The sequence below is a fragment of the Arachis hypogaea genome, chromosome 11 (assembly GCF_003086295.3).
Source record: "Arachis hypogaea cultivar Tifrunner chromosome 11, arahy.Tifrunner.gnm2.J5K5, whole genome shotgun sequence".
Lineage (NCBI taxonomy): Eukaryota > Viridiplantae > Streptophyta > Magnoliopsida > Fabales > Fabaceae > Arachis > Arachis hypogaea.
Window position 1 is genome coordinate 117,851,059 of NC_092046.1, and position 17,494 is coordinate 117,868,552.

The 17,494-nt window shown below is 36.9% G+C and overlaps 1 protein-coding gene across 1 annotated transcript; it reads left to right on the forward strand.

Annotated features, from left to right (window-relative positions):
• The first annotated feature begins 11,221 nt into the window (after positions 1 to 11,221).
• LOC112721677 (hydroxyproline O-galactosyltransferase GALT6) lies at positions 11,222 to 15,968 on the forward strand. Its single transcript, XM_025772716.3, has 7 exons — positions 11,222 to 12,738; positions 13,642 to 13,871; positions 13,947 to 14,237; positions 14,365 to 14,493; positions 14,580 to 14,753; positions 15,233 to 15,340; positions 15,461 to 15,968. Exons 1-7 carry the CDS (start codon positions 11,907 to 11,909, stop codon positions 15,668 to 15,670), a joined length of 1,974 nt encoding a protein of 657 aa, XP_025628501.1. The 5' UTR covers positions 11,222 to 11,906; the 3' UTR covers positions 15,671 to 15,968.
• The last annotated feature ends 1,526 nt before the right edge of the window (positions 15,969 to 17,494 follow it).

Here is a 17,494-nt window from a genome sequence, read left to right on the forward strand (position 1 = left end):
CCGAAACCAATTTTAAGAGAAAGCAAATGTATTACTTCTTGCTTCCAACGGAATCCATTTCTATCAGGTGGTAGAATTCAAATTTCATTAAAGTGAAGTTAATACTTACATTGGAAACATGAGAGAGAATAAAGCCATTTGATTTGATTGCAAGCACTAAAGCTACACGCTAGTCAGCAAAAGGAGAGGAAAATTAATTCACTTTTATTCTCTATCTTTGTTTCATTAATTATTGTTCATAATTTCTCTTTCCTCTCTCTCATTTCACTTCCTCTCTTTCGGTCATATCACAGTAGCAACCATGGAAGCTAAAGCTAGCCACCGAAGAGAAGATGAAGCACGCCACAAGACCATCACAATGATGGCAAGAAAAAGAAAACTAAAAGTATGCTGTGGCTAAGATTCTCATTCACTTGTGGTAAGATTTTGTGAAGAGATCTTGGCTTCTCCATACCAAAAATGGAAGAGAAGATTTCGGTCAGAGAAGAAGATCCTTGGAGAGGATGGCTTGACTCTGATGTTGCTCAACCATCACAGGAGGTAGCTGGAGTAGCTACGTGATGGAAGAGGCAGAGATTAGAGCAGATGAAGCTATCATCATCATGAAGCATCAAGGGCCAGAAGTTCATCTTGGAGAGCAAGGCAAGGATGGAGGGCTCAGATTGATGAAGATTGGTGACCAAGGAAAGACTAGAGGTAATTGCATGTTGGGTTTTACATGGGTTATATCTTCTCTCTCTCTGGCCGAACCGGTTTTGGTTGAAGAAGAAGAAGATTGGCTTGGTTTGTTTGGTTTTTAACCTTGGAGGCTTCTCTCTATAAGTAAGGGTGAACAGTCATGGTTTGATTCAAGGAAAAGAGTGAGCACAGAGTTCCTATAGCTCCCCAAGCTTACAGAAGTTCTTCTCCTTCAATGTTTTCATTTTTTCTGTTTAATTTTGTCATGTCTTGAGTCTCATGGAAAAAAGGCAAACAGTGAGGTTTGTAATGAAAAAGCCATAGAGCGGAAAAAGGCAGAGAGTGCAAAATTAAAAGAAAAAAAAAGCCATAGATGTCCTTAGAGGTCCTTTGTACATCTGTGTTGTGTTTCATGATTCTGTGGGAATCCCCTTGCAAGTTGGGTTAGCACTTTGCAGTGAAAGCTTGGCAGTAACCAAGTCAAGTTCAGGATTAGATTTAGATTCTGGACTTGTCCCGGATAGGAAGGGTAGTTCCTAGGGAGAACTGGTGTTTGTAATCAAGAATGATTATAATGAAATTCTATCATTGTTGTGATGGAGACTGGATGTAGGCTGCCTTGCACTTAGCAGCTGAACCAGGATATATCTTGGTGTAATTCTCTCTCTCACTTCTACTCCATTTCTATTTCTGCTGCCCAGGAGATAAAACTAAAAATATCTCGTGCTGATCGACGAGACAAAAAGAAAAGTCTCGTGGCTGGGTACGAGACAAAAAGGCAAAAAGTCTCTAGAAGTTGTTTCAAAGACCAGCAAGTATTATTGAGTGAAAAGGGGGCTAAGATTCAACCCCCTTCTCTTAGCCACTGAAAATCATCAATTGGTATCAGAGCTTGGTCTCAAAGAGATCAAGCTTTGCAGCTTGGAGAAAAGATCCAGATGGCAGAAAATAGTGGCTCAAATCTGGTGTCTTACAACCTGATTGAAGGACAATCAAGTAACAGACCTCCTCTTTTCAATGGGAAAAACTACACCTATTGGAAGGAGAGAATGAAGATCTTTGTGCAAGCAGTGGATTACAGACTTTGGAAGATTATCCTGGAAGGTCCCCAATATCCAACCATCATAAGTGCTGAAGGAGTTGTCACTCTTAAACCAGAAGTAAGCTGGACCGAAGAAGATAGAAAGAAGGTGGAGCTCAACGCCAAGGCTATCAACTTGCTCAACTGTGCTATCAGCTTCGAGGAGTACCGACGGGTATCATGATGCACAACAGCAAAGAAAATCTGGGACAAACTCCTAGTTACTCATGAAGGAACCACCATTGTAAAAAAGACCAGTATAGATATGTTAAACAGAGAGTATGAAATGTTTGCAATGAAGGAAGGAGAATCCATTGATGAACTGTTTGAACACTTCAACACCATCATTGTCGGTTTGGATGCTATGGAAATCAAGTATCCTGAATCTGTGCTAGTGAGAAGAGTGTTAAGATGTCTCACAAAAGAGTGGGAAACAAAAGCATTAATAATTTCTGAGAGTAATGGTCTTGATTCCATGACATATGATGACTTGAGAGGAAATCTTCTTGCTTTTGAAAACACATATTTGAAAAAAGATTCAAAAAAGAAAGGAATTGCTTTTACATCTGTGACTAACCCACTAGATGATGAATCCAGTGATTCTAAAAATGAATTTGTGTTGTTTGCCAAAAAATTCAGGAAAATGGTGAAGCTCAAGAAGAGAGGCAAAGGAGGCAGTTCAAGAAAACAAAAGAAAGATCTCAGCAAGGTGACTTGCTACAACTGTAAGGAAACGGGGCACTTCAAGTCCGACTGCCCTAAGTTGAAGAAGGAAAAAAGGCCAAAGAAAGGAAAGAAAAAGGGTCTGATGGCATCATGGGAAGATCTGGAAAATGATTCAGAAGACGATGAGAAATCCAAAACCTTGTCTCAACCATGTTTTATGGCTGACCATGTTGAACAGGTAATCATTCCTAACCCTAACACTAAATCTCTTCATCTTATGATAGATCATCTTTCTGAAAAAATAAGATGCTTTTTGCTGGATAATCAAGAACTTGAACAACAAATCATCATTCTTAAAGCAGAAAATGGATTTCTCAAAGAAAAACTAAGGGAGGCTGAAACTGCTTGTGATCTTGTTGAAGAAAATAAGCAGTTAAAAGCCCAACTTAGAAGCTGTGAAAGTGACCATTCAGTTGTTGCATATGTAAATTGTTTTAAAGAAAATGAAGAGTTGCTTAAAGAGGTCAAAAGACTTAAAGAAGACTTAGCCAAGTTCACTCAAAGTTCTGAAAATCTGAATCAAATCTTGGCTAGTCAAAAACCTCTTTATGATAAAGCTGGCTTGGGATTCTATAAATTTGTTGAGAAACCTCATTTTGAAAATATTGCCTCATCTTCAAATGATACAAGATTTCAAAACCCAAAAAGCTTTATCAAAACAGCAACCCGAAGGTTTTGTAGACTATGTAATAAAAATGGACACTTTCTCATTCAATGCTTTTTTGGTGAAAGGTTGATAGGTGATAAAGTTTACAAAGTTGTTTTTTATTATAATGGCTTAGGACATAAGAGATGGTTTAACGTAAAAGGATCCAAGAAAATTTGGATACCGAAGGTCACTTGAGCTTGTTTTGTAGGTATGCCTAGCATCCAAACGGAAGGAGAATATATGGTATATGGACAGCGGATGTTCTAGGCATATGACCGGAAAGACAACCTTCTTCATAAAGCTTGATGAATATGATGGAGGATTTGTCACTTTTGGTGATGATGCTAAAGGAAAGATAGTGGCTGTTGGGAAAGTTGGTAAAAGCTTTTCATCTTGTATAAATGATGCTCCTCTTGTAAATGGTTTGAAACATAATTTACTAAGTGTAAGCCAATTGTGTAATCTAGGTTTTGAAGTTATATTTAGAAAATTTGTGTATTTGGTTGTGTGTGAAAAATCTGGGGATATTTTATTTGAAGCTAAAAAGTGCAATAATGTGTATGGATTGACTCTTGAGGACAAAAAAAACAAAATGTGACATGTTTTACTTCTCTTGAATCTGAAAAATGGCTATGGCATAGAAAGTTGGGTCATGCTAGCATATACCAAATTTCTAAGCTAGTTAAGAAAAATCTGGTTAGAGGAATTCCAAATATCAAATTTGATAAGGATTTTACTTGTGATGCTTGCCAATTGGACAAACAAGTAAAATTATCTTTTAAACCAAAAGATGGAATCTCAACCAAAAGGCCATTAGAGATATTACACATTGATCTTTTTGGTCCAACAAGAATTCAAAGTTTAGAAGGTAAACACTATGGTCTTGTGGTGGTAGATGATTACTCTAGATTTGGTTGGGTACTTTTTCTTACTCATAAAAATGATGCTTTTCATGCTTTCTCAACCCTTTGCAAAAAAATTCAAAATAAAAAGGATTTAAAAATTGCCCATTTGAAAAGTGATCACGGAAGAGAATTTCAAAACCAAGACTTTGAAAAATTCTGTGATGACTTTGGAATTGCTCATAACTTTTCATGCCCTAGAACACCTCAACAAAATGGGGTGGTTGAGAGAAGGAATAGAAGCCTTCAAGAAATGACTAGGGCCATGCTTTGTGAGAATGAGATTCCAAAATTTTTATGGGTAGAAGCTATAAATACAGCTTGTTATATTTTGAATAGGACAATTATTAGAAAAGGGTTGAAGAAAACCCCCTATGAGCTATGGAAATGAACCCCTCCAAATCTTAAGTATTTTCATATTTTTGGATGCAAATGCTTTGTACTTAACAATAAAGAAAACCTTGGCAAATTTGATCCAAAATCCTATGAAGGGATGTTTGTTGGATACTCCACCACTAGCAAGGCCTATAGGATTTATCTCAAAGAACATAGGACCATAGAGGAATCCATACATGTTACTTTTTGTGATTCTAACTCAATTTCCAGTACTGTGATAGAAGATGATAAAGATTGTGAAAAAGTTGTGAATAAAGGAACCAGTGAAAAAAATTCCAAATCTACACAAAATGAAGAATCTGCTAGTCTAGTTTTGTCTCGTCAGATTGGAGGAGACATTTCCATTTTGTCTCCTGAGCCAGCACGAGAAACTGAAATAGTGAGACCACTAGAAGCTCATCAAAGCTCAACACCACTCCGGAAGCCTAGAGAATGGAAGTCCATGAGGGGTTATCCTCATGACTTCATCATTGGTGATCCCTCTCAAGGTGTTACAACAAGATCCTCAACCAAAAGACAATCCGAACCAAGAAACTTTGCTCTCTTTTCACAAATGAAACCCAACAATGTAAAACAAGCTCTTGAAGACCCATCATGGGTCAAAGCCATGCAAGAAGAGCTTGCTTAATTCGACAAGAATGAGGTTTGGACACTAGTACCTCATCCGGATGGTAAGAAAGTGACGGGTACTAAGTGGGTCTTTAAAAATAAACATGGTGAGGATGGACAAGTTGTTCGTAACAAGGCTAGATTAGTGGCTCAAGGTTACGATTAAGAAGAGGGTATAGATTTTGATGAGTCTTTTGCACCGGTAGCTAGAATGGAAGCAATTAGGTTGCTTCTTGCCTATGCTGCCCATAAGGGTTTTTTCAAATGGATGTTAAATGTGCTTTTCTTAATGGCTTTATTGATAGAAAAGTGTATGTAGCTCAACCCCCCGGCTTTGAACATAAAGATTTTCCAAATCATGTTTTTAAACTCTCAAAGGCCCCTTTATGGCCTTAGGCAAGCTCCAAGAGCTTGGTATGAAAGGCTTAGTGCCTTCCTATGGAAAATCACTTTCAAAGGGGAACCACCGACACAACTTTATTCATTAAAGCATCTAATGATGATATTCTCCTAGTTCAAGTTTATGTAGATGACATTGTGTTTGGTTGGCCAATGAGTCCTTGTGTGAAGAGTTTGGAAAACTCATGACTAGTGAGTTTGAGATGAGTTTAATGGGAGAGCTAACTTTCTTTCTTGGCCTCCAAATTAAACAAACTCCTAGTGGTACCTTTATTCACCAAGGAAAGTATGCAAAAGAACTTATCAAAAAATTTGGCCTAGAAAGTTCCAAACCAATAGGAACACCAATGCATCCTAACACAAAACTTGAAAAGGATGATGATGGCAAAGATGTGGATGAAACAAGGTATAGAGGAATGATAGGTTCACTTATGTACCTCACCTCCTCTAGACCGGATATTGTTCAAAGTGTGGGTGTATGATCAAGGTTTCAATCTCACCCAAAAGAATCCCATCTTTCGGCCGTTAAGCGCATCATTAGATACATTAAGGAACTAGTGATTATGGCTTGTGGTATCCTAAATCTGATAATTTTTGTGCAGTAGGGTTTTGTGATGCAGATTATACAGGAGATAGGGTGGATAGAAGGAGCACCTCCGGCATGTGTTGCTTCCTTGGAAGCTCACTCAACATGTGGTCAAGCAAAAAGCAAGCCACAGTGGTTCTATCCACAGCTGAAGCTGAATATATTTCTGCATATGCATATTGTTCACAATTAATTTGGTTAAAAACGTAGTTGGAAGATTACAAATTAAAGATCAATAGTATACCCTTATTTTGTGATAATATGAGTGCTATTAACATCTCAAAAAATCATGTTTTGCACTCAAGAACCAAGCACATTGAAATTAAATATCATTTCATTAGAGAACAATGGCAAAAGGGTACTATTGATATTCAATTTGTAAAATCTGAAGACCAACTTGCTGACATTTTTACAAAACCCCTCTGTGAAGACAAATCCTGCACTTTGAGAAAACGTTTAGGAATGATTGATTTAAGTTCTATTGATAACTTGTGAAAATTTTGATTCTGCTCAGTTTTGTCTCGTAGGAAAGTAGGAGATAAAAATCAGAGTGTGTTGGAAGGGCTGTGATCAAGGGGGAGACTGCGCCGAAATTAATTCTTATGGGCCCCACCAAATTTTCTTGACCCTACTCTGACCGTTTTGTTAGTTTCTCTTTGTGTAAATCACAATCTCCTTTTGTTGTCTCATCAAATCTTGTTGGAAGAGGATGTTGTCAAATCAAATCTTTTTCTTCAACTAATCCATTGATTCTAGGAAACCACTTTTCAGTTTATTTAAAATAAAAGAGAAACTCCTTTGGGTATTAACCGCTCCTTAATGGTCATTAAATTCCCTCCAATTCTCTCTCCACTCCACATTTAATGCTTCCCTAACCTCCCTCCTCCCTCACTCAATTCGGTTTCTATTCAACCCCCCATCTTCCACTTCTCCATTTTCATTACCATGAAAAAGAAAACCGCCCCTAGAAAAAGTGAAAGGATTCTATTCTCTCAAAAACCTTCCACACCACAAACTCACACTCACATCCATATCCATTCTACATCCTCATCTTCTCCCTCACCACCCTCAAAATAAACCGACACCATGAGAAGGAAGGTCATAGCCACGAAAACTTCTTCAAGGAAGAAGAAAGAAAAGGTTCCTGTGGCAGAAGAGGAAGAATCACACACCTCACCTATTCCATTACCACCACCATCTCCACCGAAGAAAGCCACACCCGGAAGGAGTGCTTAGAAAACTAAAGGGTTCGCGCTGAACAACACCAAGGAACCAGCAAACCTGGAGTCCTTGGATTTCAAGAACAAATTCAGCAAACCACACTCTCACTATGATCCTGCCAGGTTCAACTCCTGTGCTTCATATGAATTCCACAAAGAGGTTCTGTAAAAACGTCATCTCTGTGCAACCTATCTAGTCAATCTTGACTCTCTACCAACAAAGGCATAAATGTTTCTTCTCTTTTTGAACTTCTTCAATGGACTCCACTGCTCCACATCCAGAAACCGGTTTACCCCCGTTTGGTTCGTGAATTCTATGCCAACATGCGACTCATTGATGGCATCATCCACTCATATGTGAAGAGGGTTCACATAACTCTTGACACTGGAACTATTGGGACGGCTCTAGGCTACAAAGAGGAAGGGCGGAGAGCATATATGGCCGAGAAGTGGGACTCACAGGTCGGCGTCACCTATAAGATTGTTCTTCAACACAACTATGAAAATCTCTCTGGTTTGGATGGGACTACTCCTACCCACAAAGCCCTCGGTCCCACCAACTCTCTGCTTCACAGGATCATCACCCACATCCTGACCCCTCAAAGCGGCTCCCATAATAGAGTAACATTCTCTGACTCTCTCATTATTTTTGCTCTTGTTACATCTACTCCTATATCATTTGGTTACCTCATGATCAGACACATGTGGGAGTCAATTAAAAGCACCAAAAAGGCGAACTTGCCTTATGGTATGTTTTTAACAAGTATTTTTGAATATTTTAAAATTGATCTCCTAAATGAGGCTGTAGAAAACAAGGTGTCTATGATCAAAGGAGGTGGAGCTATTAAAGGAACCAAGGACAAGAAATATGTGGCTTCAGAGAGTGACTATGAGAGTCGGCCTGAGTCCTCTAAGACAACCGAATCTATCAAAGAAATTCTCACAGAATTTTCAAATATGTCAGAACTCATGATACAATCCCATAAGGCGGCACGCAAGCTAGCCTATTAGAATGAGAAAGCTTGGATGAGGTGCAAGGATATGGTAAGTCTGATGCTGGAAAGCCTTGAGGAGGAGTTCGGCGATGCTAGTGACGAAGGGGTTGAGGAATCTGAGCTTCATTTATCTGATGATTAATCTGTTTAGTATTTGATATTGGCATATTTAGGCTCAATTTGATACTCTATTTTGTCTGTTTGGATACTATTGGACCTATGACTTGATGATACACTTTTAACATTTTGTGTATATTTTGCATATTTTGTGTTCTATATCCTTTTTTTTTTGCAGGAGCCCTTGATGTCAAAAGGGGGAGAAATGGTGCAGGAAAATTGAAATTAACAACAAAACAGGGATGCAATCCTTTTGAGGATTCATGATCTCCCTTGTTTCAAGTTTCGATTTCTTGTTGTGATAATATGTTTAATGTTGATAATGCACATGTTCCACCTTGATTGTTGTCTGAAATTTATTTTGACTTATCTTGGTAAAATGAGGATTATTGTGATTGTGATACTTTTGCCTTACCTTGATAAAATCTACTGTTTTGGATTTATTTTTGGCAGTTCCTTTAAGTTGTGATAGTTGCTATGGTTTGAGATGATCATGCTTGACTAGAAATATTTTTTGCCAAAATTAATTTGCTCTGATTTGCTCATTGGAAAATATTCTCAAAAAGGCTTGAAAAGCTGCTTCAGGAAACATCAATTTTGTTGGTACCAAAATTGCTTTTATGAGATTGAGCAGAAAATCAAATTATTGATAACAAATAAATTTTGATTATCATTCAATTATACTCATAAATCAAGCCATTTAACATTATATAATGAATATGTTGAATAACATTGTTGCCTTAGGCTTGATCAAAATTGTTACAGGTATAAAGCTTTCCTTGGTAAAATAGCATATATTAAGGGGGAGCCTTGTGACAATTGAAAAGGGGGAGAGATACTAATTTGCAAAAGGAGTATTCAATACTCTAATCTCTAGTTTCTTTTCATTTCAATTTTTAATAATGTTTGTCATCAAGGGGGAGATTGATGAGTTTGGAAAACTCTAAATTAACTTTTGTGATGACTAAACATTATTAAAATAATTATTTACAAAATTATTAATTTAATCTTAATTCATACTTGTTTAATTAATAATTTTGTTGGTGCAGGTTTCTGTTGGGCCGAATAAATTGGTTAGCCCAACATGAATTCATATATTCAGCCTTGGCTATAAAAATGATAAATTAAGTGGTTGAAACAATTTGTGGTTTATTGGGCCGAAAAGAAAAAAAAAGATCCTAAGCCCAACAAAATTATATTTCAGCCTTATGAAAACTTGTTATATGATTATTGACTGAAGTGTTTGGGCCAGTTCTAATTATTATTGATACAAGTCCAAATAATTTTTGCTTGTTTGGTCCGAAACCAATTTTAAGAGAAAGCAAATGTATTACTTCTTGCTTCCAACGGAATCCATTTCTATCAGGTGGTGGAATTCAAATTTCATTAAAGTGAAGTTAATACTTACATTGGAAACATGAGAGAGAATAAAGCCATTTGATTTGATTGCAAGCACTAAAGCTACACGCTAGTCAGCAAAAGGAGAGGGAAATTAATTCACTTTTATTCTCTATCTTTGTTTCATTAATTATTGTTCATAATTTCTCTTTCCTCTCTCTCATTTCACTTCCTCTCTTTCAGTCATATCACAGCAGCAACCATGGAAGCTAAAGCTAGCCATCGAAGAGAAGATGAAGCACGCCACAAGACCATCACAATGATGGCAAGAAAAAGAAAACTAAAAGTTTGCTGTGGCTAAGATTTTCATTCACTTGTGGTAAGATTTTGTGAAGAGATCTTGACTTCTCCATACCAAAAATGGAAGAGAAGATTTTGGTCAGAGAAGAAGATCCTTGGAGAGGATGGCTTGACTCTGATGTTGCTCAACCATCAGAGGAGGTAGCTGGAGTAGCTACGTGATGGAAGAGGCAGAGATTGGAGCAGATGAAGCTATCATCATCATGAAGCATCAAGGGCCAGAAATTCATCTTGGAGAGCAAGGCAAGGATGGAGGGCTCGGATTGATGAAGATTGGTGACCAAGGAAAGACTAGAGGTAAATTGTATGTTGAGTTTTGCATGTGTTATCTCTTCTCTCTCTCTGGCCGAGCCGGTTTTGGTTGAATAAGAAGAAGATTGGCTTGGTTTGGTTGGTTTTCAACCTTGGAGGCTTCTCTCTATAAGTAAGGGTGAACGGTCAATGCTTGATTCAAGGAAAAGAGTGAGCACAGAGTTCCTATAGCTCCCCAAGCTTATAGAAGTTCTTCTCCTTCAATGTTTTCATTTTTTCTGTTTAATTTTGTCATGTCTTGAGTCTCATGGAAAAAGGCAAACAGTGAGGTTTGTAATAAAAAAGTCATAGAGCGGAAAAAGGCAGAGAGTGTAAAATTAAAAGAAAAAAAGTCATAGATGTCCTTAGAGGTCCTTTGTACATCTGTGTTATGTTTCATGATTCTGTAGAAATTTCCTTGCAAGTTGGGTTAGCACTTTGTAGTGAAAGCTTGGTAGTAACCAAGTCAAGTTTAGGATTGGGTTTAGATTCTGGACTTGTCCCGAATAGGAAGGGTAGTTCCTAGGTAGAACTGGTGTTTGTAATCAAGAATGATTATAGTGAAATTCCATCATTGTTGTGATGGAGACTGGATGTAGGCTGCCTTGCACTTAGCAGCTGAACCAGGATATATCTTGGTGTAATTCTGTCTCTCTTCTACTCCATTTATGTTTCTGCTGCCTAGGAGATAAAACTGAAAATATCTCGTGCTGATCGACGAGACAAAAAGAAAAGTCTCATGGCTGGGTACGAGACAAAAAGGCAAAAAGTCTCCAGAAACTGTTTCAAAGACCAGCAAGTATTATTGAGTGAAAAATGGGTTAAGATTCAACCCCTTTTTCTTAGCCACTAAAAACCATCAATCTTAAAAATCGAACAGTCTGATTTATACTCCGTAAATTAAATCATCTTACATTTTAAAAAATTACTACAGTATATCACAATTTAAAAAAAATCATTGTTAACCCAATATTAATATTAAAAATAAAAATGTGGGAGATGGTCTTACGCACTGACGCAGTGTTGGTGTTTACGTTCCAAGTGCCATCTTCATTAATGTATCCCTTCTCAACATCATCATCATCCATATTTCCCGTTATGGAATTCAAACCAATCCATCGTCATCATACTCATCACCATCACCCTTCACCACCAATTCAATCCTCATTCGCTAAGTTAATAGTAGTCGTAGCTCCCCGACTTCACCACTTCATGGCCACTACTCCTATCGCCCAATCATTCCAATTCCCACTTTTCATTTCCATTCCCATTCACGCCACCCTCTGTTTTTTTCTCCCATTTCCGGAACATCAACATGAATATCCATTTAAAATCATCACCGCCCTGAAACAATCAAATAAATAAATAAATAAAACCCACTCATACACGCTAAATTAAAATAAATAAACAAAAAGAATAAGAAAATCCCCATTGTATTTCCACCCAATTATTGGACCTCACGCAGAAACACACTTCTTCAATTTTTTTCTGTTAATTCTTTTTTCAATTTTGGAGGTGGTAGCGGTGGAGGTGGCGGTGAAGAACAGAAAATTTGAGGGATGAAGAGAGGAGGAGGAGGAGGGAGAGGAGGTAAATTCGAAACGGTTGTGTCGTTGAGTAGGCAACGAACCATTCAGGTTCTGGTATTTGTATCGTTATTATACCTCTTGATTTTCATCTTCGAAATCCCCTTCTTCTTCTACACAAAAACAACTACTAACCGCTCCACCAATGAACTCGCCACCCGCTCTAACAAACTCGATGATTCCCCCAGTCTCTTGTCCCAGCGCGTGTCACTCACAAGCCTTCAACCAGAAGGAGAACGACAAACCTACGCCTTCGTTTCGAGAATCTTCGACGACGAAGCCGTTTTGGACCACTCCGACGGACCGATCCACGAAACCGCAAGGCATGCGCGCCAAGAAGGGAAGAAGGTATGGGAGGAGCTTGAATCCGGAATCGAGCAAGGAATCTCAACCGAGGATACCGAAAATCTGATAGGGTCGTGCCCGCAGTCCGTTTCTTTGACCGGGGCGGAGTTCGAGGCCCGAGGGAAGGTAGTGGAGATCCCGTGTGGGCTCACCTTGGGTTCGCACGTGACCGTGGTAGGGAAGCCACGGAAGGCGCACGTGACAGGTTCTTCGAATGGGGAGGCGTGGTACGAGGAGGGAGCAGGAGGAGGAGGGAGGGTGGTTTCGCATTTCGTGATGGAGCTGCAGGGGCTGAGGACGGTTGACGGTGAGGAACCGCCGCGGATACTGCATTTTAATCCGCGGTTGAAAGGGGATTGGAGCGGGAAACCGGTGATCGAGCTCAACACGTGTTACAGGATGCAGTGGGGCACCTCCTTGCGCTGTGACGGTTGGAAATCTAGGGCTGATGAAGAAACCGGTACTTATTATTATATTTTTTAAAATATTAGGATCCATTGGGAGAGTTAGACAATGTGAAAATGTGGTTTTGCTTTCTTGCTATTATGTGGTTCATGAATGAGGAGTAATGATGTATGCTAAAAACCATTTTAAACTTTCCGGAGATATTTTCAATGTGTTCAAATTTTAGAAAGCAATTGATATTATTCCAATTTAGAAGGACTTATTAGGAGGATTATAATTTCTGACGTGAGAAATATGTGATGCTTGCCATGTAACTATGTGATGAAATTGGACGTGAGAGGCATGTATAGTGTGTGCCATGAGATAGCTATGGTTGAAGGGTACGGAGGAAGTGAGAATGATTCTGGTGTAGGGCCTTCCTATGATTGATGAGTATATGACGAACATTTTTATCATTGCATAATTTTTATGGTGATTACCTATATGATGTTGTCTTTGTGTAAAGATGATGAATAAAACCTATTAGATTGTTTAGCATGTTTGACTAAATTAATGTCTAAAAGTTTTCTACTATTATTTTCACATGAAGATAACTTCACGTGAGTATTTACCAATTTTTATATCTTTCAAAATGAGGAGGATAAAAGGAATTCTTTAAATATTGACATCCATTAAGTGGTTGTGTCTCTAAGTAAACCTTGAATTGATTGTTATTATGGATAAACGTTTTGTTTGCTGATTTTTATAGGGACTTAGGTGTAGGATGTGGAGTGTGCACTATTAACCTTTATTGTATTTTATTAGGAATTGTCCTTTTTTTGTGATATCATTATTATTAAAGAATTTGGATACAAACTATCAATTCATGAGATTGAGTGGAAAGTGCACTATTAACCTGTATTGTATTTTAACTTTGTGATTCCATTGAATTGAACCATTCCTTATGTGTCGGATACAGTTGATGGGCTGGTAAAGTGTGAAAAGTGGAGAAAGGATGATAGCACAGATGAAGAACAATCCAAGGCAGCTTGGTGGATGAAAAGGATGGCTGGCCGGAAATCAGTGACAGCTGACTGGCCATTCCCATTTGCAGAGGACAGCCTATTTGTTCTTACTCTTAGTGCCGGATTCGAGGGCTATCATGTTAATGTTGACGGTAGACATGTTGCTTCTTTTCCTTATCGCACTGTGAGTAATGTCCAACTTGTCGACCTGAAGATGTGCTTGCATAAATTTCTTAGTATTGCCTGTTAATTTAAACAGGGCTTTGCGCTTGAGGATGCCACAGGACTTACTTTGATGGGGGATGTTGATGTTCAGTCTATAGTTGCCGCTTCTCTGCCTTCATCGCATCCTAGTTTTTCACCAGAGCAATATCTTGAAATGTCACCAACATGGATTTCCCCGACGCTTCATGACTCTAATGTAGAGATGCTTATTGGCATTCTCTCTGCTGGAAACCATTTTGCTGAGCGTATGGCTGCCAGGAAGACGTGGATGCAGCATAGTCTTATCAAATCTTCACAATTGGTGGCTCGTTTCTTTGTAGCACTGGTAATGGTGTCATGTTCACAATTTTCCCTTTTCTTTTTTATATTTGTGTGCTGGTAGTAGTTGTGCGACATGGGGTTGTTTAAGATTTTATCCTCATAGGTTTCTCAAAATTTGAATACTTTTACAGCACAAAAGGAAAGAAGTTAATGTACAATTGAAGAAGGAGGCGGAGTATTTTGGTGATATAATTATAGTGCCTTACATGGATAACTACGAACTTGTTGTGTTGAAAACTGTTGCGATATGTGAATATGGAGTAAGTTGTTGATTGTTGAAGCAATTTCAGGTATGAGAAAGCGATACTTTTCCGGCAATATGCAAGATGATCTTTGTTATTTGTAGGTTCACAAGGTGTCTGCTAAACATATCATGAAAGGTGACGATGACACGTTCATAAATCTGGATGCTTTTTTAGACAAAGCAAGACAGGTTCCAGATTATATAAGCTTTTATTTTGGGAACATGAATTACCACCACAAGCCTTTGCGGCATGGTAAATGGGCTGTGACATATGAGGTAATCCATCAAGAGCCTTTTGTGATGCTGTTTTCAGAGTTCAGTATTGGGATTGTCTAGAAAAATAATGAACTGGTTAGGACCAAGACTGTTTATATCCTGGTTTGAATAATGGTATAAATGGGATTTGATGAAAAAATGAATTGCAAATCTAATCTATACGCACTGAATATTCAGTCAATTCTTAACTGTTTAGCTTTATTTCATTCTTTCTTCTTAAATTCTGTTCATACCACTGCATAACCGTCTCACCAGGTAGCTGAATGTATGAGTGGGAAGATCATACTTCCTAACCATTTTTACCATACACATCATCATGCCTTGAAATGCAGAGTGGTTTTGGAAAGAACTCTCTACCCGAACCGATTATGATTAAAATTTACTTTCCCTTAAGCTCTTCACCATTGTCAGACGTAACTCTTGCCGGAAACATGCTGTCTGTATTAAATGTTGATTAGTTTCTTTTCTTAATGTTTCAGGAGTGGCCAGAAGAGGATTATCCTCCATATGCTAATGGACCGGGTTATATTTTGTCTTCTGATATAGCAGAGTACATTGTATCTGAATTTGAGATGCATAGATTAAGAGTTAGTCAACTCCTTTATGGCTCTACATTTAATCACCATAACAGTGCATCTAATTATTCTAGTTTTCCACTGGTGTTGGCGCTAAAGCTATGTTTGTTGTGCTGCTGCTTCTTTATGCAGTTATTTAAGATGGAAGATGTGAGTATGGGAATGTGGGTAGGGCAATTTAACAGCACAAAACCGGTGCGCTATCTGCATAGCTTGAAGTTCTGCCAATATGGCTGCATAGAAGGATATTTCACAGCACATTACCAATCCCCTAGGCAGATGTTGTGCTTGTGGGAAAAATTGGAGAACCAAACATGGCCTCAGTGCTGCAACATGAGATAACAGATAGAATTCAATGGAAGGTACAGAGAACAAGTTTTGCACTCATAACTTAGCTTCGAAATATTATATGATGTACAGTGGAGCTTGGATAGTTTAACATAGCCCTGTATAAATGTCCTTTTTGAATACCATTCTTTATTTTATTTATTTTTTATTTTTTGGGTAATGGAATTCTAGTTTTGCTTGTTACTTGCTCCTGGAATAGGAAGATGAAACAGGAGGTAGGCTTCTGTAAATTAATCCGTGTATTTTACTATCGTTGATAGATCTATTTTATAAATCAATCTCAATTTTTAGACGTCATTTTCTATTTTAATTTTTAATGCTTTCTCTTCGAACACCATTTATAAAGGGAATTTGGCTCCTTTTGAGTTTTGGGTTTAGGTCCGTTTGGAAAGCTTTAAAAATATTTTTTTTAGCTTTTGACTTATGAAAAATAGTAATATTAATGTCTGGTGTAATTTTTAAAATCAAATTGCGGTTTTCTAAGAAGTTATTTAGGAGTTTATGGAGAAGTTAAAAAAAATTACTTCTCTCATAATACTGTTACTTTTTATCACATTTCTATAGTTTAAAACTAAAAATTTGAATATAAAATAACTTATTTATAAGCTACTTTTAATATAGTCATTTATTGTTTAAGCATTTTTTTCAAAAAGAACTTAACTAAACTGGTTACCGAAACTGGCCCTTAGAGCAACTCCAACGCTTGAGTGCTAATACCACTTTTTCTGACCGAGAGAGTTTCCAACCGATGAAGGGAAGTGGAGAAGGTCCCACACGATTTTTAAAAGGAATGAGTCCCTCTGGATAGGACTTGGGATGACCAATAATAACTTGACAAATGGCAAGTTATTATTTAAATAAATAATTATATTTTTATTTAATTAATGATTTATATTAATTATTTAATTAATAATTAAATCATAATTAATTTATTAATAATTATAATAATTAATTAGATTAAATAATTAAATTTTTATTTAATTAATGATTTATATTAATTATTTATGTTATAAATAATAATAAATATTATTTATATCATTATATTAAATTATAATTAATTAAATTTATTTATATTAAAAAATAAATTTAATTTTTACACCTTACAAAATAATTGTTATTGTTGGTTGGGTTGATTATTTTTATTTTTAAAATTTAAAATTCTAACCACATTATTAAAATTGTACTCAAGGCTGAGAGTATGATGATGTCGAAAATGGTTTATCACAACCTCAGTTGGGAGAAGAAGATTTTGCACCATACCATCAATTTTTTCAAAGAAACGCCCAACTTCGAAATAAGCAGCAGCATAGACAATTGAAAGAGGACTTGATTGAACACATATGTCAATTTTACAATGCTTGTCATTAAATATAGAGCTTAATTATGTTTTTCTTTGTATTAAGTAATTTTACAAATTAGTGTAATCCCGAATTATATATTATGTATTATTGTTATATATGAATTTATTTAATATTAATATCATTTAATAGTGAATTATTTTTAAATTTATAAATTTAAATAATATTATTAAAAAAATTAATTATATTAAATTTTAAGTATTTTAATTAATTAATTAAGTGGAACCACAACAGGGACTAAAGTTAATTCCTTCTAATGGAGAAGAGAGAGATGCTTTGAGTTCTTATTTAATGTTTATGACGTAAAAACTGATGTGGAGTTACTTTTTATGACAGTTAAACCATAAATAGAAATTGGGATGAGTTCCTTATTGGAGATAGTCTTAGTGGAGTCTTACTCTATTTAAAAATTGAAGCATGAATATTTCATTTTAATTGTATTTTTAACTTAAGGAGTAAG

What these genes read in the sequence shown, in the direction of transcription:
- LOC112721677 (XM_025772716.3), top strand. Translation starts at nt 11,907, where the DNA reads ATGAAGAGAGGAGGAGGAGGAGGGAGAGGAGGTAAATTCGAAACGGTT. An exon ending in CTTCTTTTCCTTATCGCACT is followed by an intron (nt 13,872 to 13,946) that starts GTGAGTAATGTC and finishes TAATTTAAACAG; the next exon opens with GGCTTTGCGCTTGAGGATGC. An exon ending in TTGCGATATGTGAATATGGA is followed by an intron (nt 14,494 to 14,579) that starts GTAAGTTGTTGA and finishes TGTTATTTGTAG; the next exon opens with GTTCACAAGGTGTCTGCTAA.